Source organism: Augochlora pura, unplaced genomic scaffold, assembly GCF_028453695.1.
Source record: "Augochlora pura isolate Apur16 unplaced genomic scaffold, APUR_v2.2.1 APUR_unplaced_3611, whole genome shotgun sequence".
In the NCBI taxonomy this organism is placed as follows: Eukaryota; Metazoa; Arthropoda; class Insecta; order Hymenoptera; family Halictidae; genus Augochlora; species Augochlora pura.
Window position 1 is genome coordinate 1 of NW_027583885.1, and position 2,283 is coordinate 2,283.

The following is a 2,283-nucleotide window of genomic DNA, read 5'->3' on the forward strand; positions in this document are numbered from 1 at the left end:
GCTAGTGGCAGCACGTGCGCGTTGCCTTTACCGCGTGCGCGTCCACAAAAAAATTGGTGACCCCGACGTGATATAAATATACCGCGATTATACCGCGTAAGGGAACGTGATTGGTTTAAGCGCGTTTGGCGAGGCCCATCCTCATTCATTTCAAAAATCGCGTGTTGAATCATGGCGTCTGAGTCGCGCGGCGTACCCTCCGCCGATGTAGCACGTGTGGGAGTCCGCCACACGCCGTTCTGGAAGTCGAACCACGAGCTCTGGTTCACTCATATGGAAGCACAGTTCGACACCGCATCCATCACCACCGAGAGGACACGCTCGTCCTACGTGATACAGAATCTGGACGAATCCACGCTCGTCGACGTCGGCGATATCTTGCGCGATGCGGCCGTGACCAACCCATACACGAGGCTCAAGGAGAGGCTCATCAGCGTCTTTGCTCAGGGCGAGGAGAAACGTCTGCAAACGCTGCTGAGCGAGGTCGACTTGGGCGACAGACGCCCGTCGCCCGTCCCCGACTCCCTGCTGAAGTCGCTGTGGATGCAGCGGCTGCCTTCCCACGCTCAGGGCATCCTCACCACGTGCTCCGTAGACTTGGACGAATTGGCCCGTCTGGCCGATAAAATTCTTGACCTTTCCAGGCAAAACGTCCGCGCCGCGTCGACATCGTCCCCAGGGATGGACGATTGGGCCCAGAAGGTCGACTGGTTGGTGGAGCGAATCAGCCGACTGGAAGCCGGAGGCTGGTCTTCGAACCGCGGCGAGAGGCGTCCTCCGAGTCGCCGTCGAGGCCGATCGCCGTTCCCGAGATCGCCACACCGCAAGCAACGCTCTCAGTCGCGCAACGGTTTGTGTCGCCTACACGCGAAGTACGGCGAGAAAGCCTTGAAGTGCTTTCAGCCCTGCAGCTGGAAGAACACCCACGCGGGAAACTAAACACCCGGTTGTCGTCGGCGACGGATTTCCGGGAGGTCGAGCGTCGTCGCCTTTTCGTCTTCGACAAGGAGACCGGATTGCGTTTCCTGGTCGACACGGGAGCGGATGTATCTGTCCTGCCCGCTGCCCGTCGAGATCGTCAGGGGACTTCCGGCGTTCCCCTTTATGCCGCCAACGGAACGCCGATTAGGACATATGGACAACGGCGGTTACCGTTGAACCTGGGGCTTCGGAGGGAGTTCGCGTGGCCATTCGTCATCGCTGAGGTGAATCAGCCGATCATCGGGACGGATATGCTGTCGCATTTCCACCTCCTAGTCGACGTACGGCACCGTCGGTTGATCGACGGTGAAACGAACATTGTGGTCCAGGGCCGTCCCTGTGCTGGAGAATCTCCGCAGATCCGCCGCATCGCTGGCGATCATCCGTACGGCGACATTCTCAGCAGGTACCCGAGTTTAACTCGTGCCTGCGTGACACCGCTGCAGCCGGCCCACAGCGTGCAACACTACATCGAGACCACCGGACCTCCCATTACGGCTAAGGCTAGGCGCCTAGACCCCGCTCGTCTGCGGGCCGCCAAGGCTGAATTCGCGTTCATGATGCAAGAGGGGCTATGCCGCCCGTCCAAGAGCCCTTGGGCGTCACCCTTGCATCTCGTGCCGAAGAAAAATGGCGAGTGGCGGTCTTGCGGTGACTACAGGAGGCTGAATAGCGTGACAACTCCGGACCGTTACCCCATTCCATATTTACAAGACTGTACCGCGTTCCTGTGTGGGAAAACCGTGTTTTCTACCGTCGACCTGGTGCGCGCGTATCAGCAAATTCCGATCCGTGAACAAGACATCCCTAAAACAGCTATAATCACTCCTTTCGGTTCTTTTGAGTTCACCCACATGAGCTACGGGTTACGTAACGCCGCGCAAACTTTTCAGCGCTTCATCAATGAGGTTACCGCGGGTCTAGATTTTTGCTTCCCGTACCTGGACGATATAATTGTAGCTTCCGGGTCGGTTGACGAGCACCGGCAACATTTGGATCACCTGTTCAAGCGTCTCGCCCACTATGGTTTGACCATTAATCACGATAAGTGTGTCTTCGGCCAGGCGTCCGTAAATTTCCTCGGGCATACCATTAGCGCGGAGGGTTTGAAGCCCTTGGACGATAAAGTCCGCGTTATATTAGACCTCGCCGAACCGAAGGACGCCAAAGGGTTGAGCAGGTTTTTGGGGATGGTAAATTTCTACCATAGGTTTATTCGTAACGCAGCGACGATTCAGGCCCCCTTGCAAGCGGTGATTCCTCGAAGACGGATCCGGAAATCGGACAGGATCACTTGGACCG

The 2,283-nt window shown here is 57.5% G+C and overlaps 1 protein-coding gene across 1 annotated transcript; it reads left to right on the plus strand.

Annotated features, from left to right (window-relative positions):
• Positions 1 to 171: 171 nt before the first annotated feature.
• Positions 172 to 2,174, plus strand: LOC144477776 (uncharacterized; the record flags this gene model as incomplete). The annotated part of the gene is made up of 2 exons (XM_078195512.1): positions 172 to 850; positions 904 to 2,174. Coding segments are annotated over exons 1-2 (1,950 nt in total), but the record flags the coding sequence as incomplete, so codon positions are not given.
• Positions 2,175 to 2,283: the final 109 nt, after the last annotated feature.